This window comes from Eimeria mitis, genomic scaffold (assembly GCF_000499745.2).
Source record: "Eimeria mitis Houghton genomic scaffold, Emh_scaff4991, whole genome shotgun sequence".
Taxonomy (NCBI): domain Eukaryota; phylum Apicomplexa; class Conoidasida; order Eucoccidiorida; family Eimeriidae; genus Eimeria; species Eimeria mitis.
In genome coordinates this window covers 1,946-3,525 of record NW_013573290.1, presented here as the reverse complement: position 1 = coordinate 3,525, position 1,580 = coordinate 1,946, and the positions used below count along the sequence as shown (strand labels likewise).

The following is a 1,580-nucleotide window of genomic DNA, read 5'->3' as shown; positions in this document are numbered from 1 at the left end:
CCTGCGGTGTCTGGGGGGTTAAGTTCAAACGTGAAGCATCACACGACGCATAACGCAGAAATGTCATTTAGTATTCTTTTTGAAAGGCTAAAGTCGATAAAATATGTGAAAATACCGCTGGTCAAGCGGACCACACAAGTGGTGAGTCCGAAGAGACCGGAACGCTGTCTGGGGACTTTATGTAAAACTTGTGGCATATAACGATTCAAAACGTTGCATTTTTCATGAATAACCGTATAATAACGGCAAAACTATATTTAATTTCGGTTTCGTCGCGATTATCACTCGGCCTACCAGACACCGAGCGGCAGCAGAAACGTCTTCGAAAGGGAAGACCGAAGAAAACGGAGAACGGGTGCATTTTCATGGATTGAATCGGGCAGTAACACCTCAAAACGATCAGAAAATAATGCTTAATCTATTGGTTATGTTTATTTTGCTTGTTAAAAAAAATTTAAAAATATAAGGTCCGCCGAATTTGCGACCAGTCATCGTGGCTAGCAACTGCTCGCTAGCTCCCACAGGCTGCTCGACAGCGGTGACCACACATCACTTTTATAATTCATTGACTTTTTGTCTCCAACTTCACAAACTACAAACTGTTGAGTTTTTTGAATCAACCTTTTCTACTTTCATGTTTACTTTTCCTTTTCTGATTGAACTCTTTGAATGGCATTTGTCTTCTCGAAATTCTTCACTTGTCGTGGACCGCCGACCAATCGACGGCGGTGTCTCGAGGGCCTAGACGCGGCTTACCAACGAACGAATATCTTGAGCATCACCTTGACCTGTTAGCAAACAAAACTTAATCATTATTCTGGAATTATGCGTCGGTGAAGGCCCACCAAAAGCCCAGTACGTTGCAGCCAATTCTCCTCGTTGTGCTCCGCTTGTAGGTCCGACCGCTCGCCTTTGGTTTTCTCATTCAAGCCTGCATCGTATCTTGTGTCTTAGTTCTACAACTGAAGCGACAGACACCACGAACACTTCCTCGGTCCCAATGGAATTCAATTCAGCTTTAAAAAAAGGTAACCAAGCCGACTTCAAAAAGTGGATTCAAGAATAGGTGTGTCTGATGAAAGCCGTCAAGCTCCACTACACCGTACGTTCTACCCAACTCAGTATTTATATATGTATATATTTCTATATACATAAACGTCTATGTGTGCGTTCTAGAACTCCGAATATGATTCATTTGCATATGTTTTTTGCTTTGTTTTAGCAGGCTCTTTACTTGATCGCCCGAAGGTGACGGAAGAGAGGAGAGGAGAGAATGCCTCAGTTTTGGTGAACTCTGATGTGAACACCACCGCTTCTGCTGCTCCCTCAGTATCGACTGAGGAAGCTGCAGCAAATGCAACAGAAATTGTTGCTGCGAAGAAGAAGAAGAAAAAGGAAGACGAAGCCCTTCGGGCTTTCGTAGCCAAAGCGGTGGAGAAACGGAGCCAAACGTCTGAAAAGAGGAGAGAACGAAAAGCGAAAAAGGTATTGCAGACAGAAGCAGCAGATACAGCAACACAGCTGATACACCGGAAACAAGCCCATCCCAAGAGACAGATCAATTCAGACAAAATGTGGTG

General features: G+C 43.8%; 1 protein-coding gene across 1 annotated transcript in view; it reads left to right on the top strand.

Moving 5' to 3' along the window:
• Window positions 1-1,000: 1,000 nt before the first annotated feature.
• Window positions 1,001-1,580, top strand: part of EMH_0079010 (uncharacterized protein) — a gene marked incomplete at both ends in the record, with an annotated part of 1,961 nt that continues 1,381 nt past the window's right edge. Inside the window, 2 exon segments of the mRNA XM_013500070.1 lie at window positions 1,001-1,028; window positions 1,226-1,485. Of these exon segments, the coding sequence (XP_013355524.1) occupies window positions 1,001-1,028; window positions 1,226-1,485 (288 nt within the window).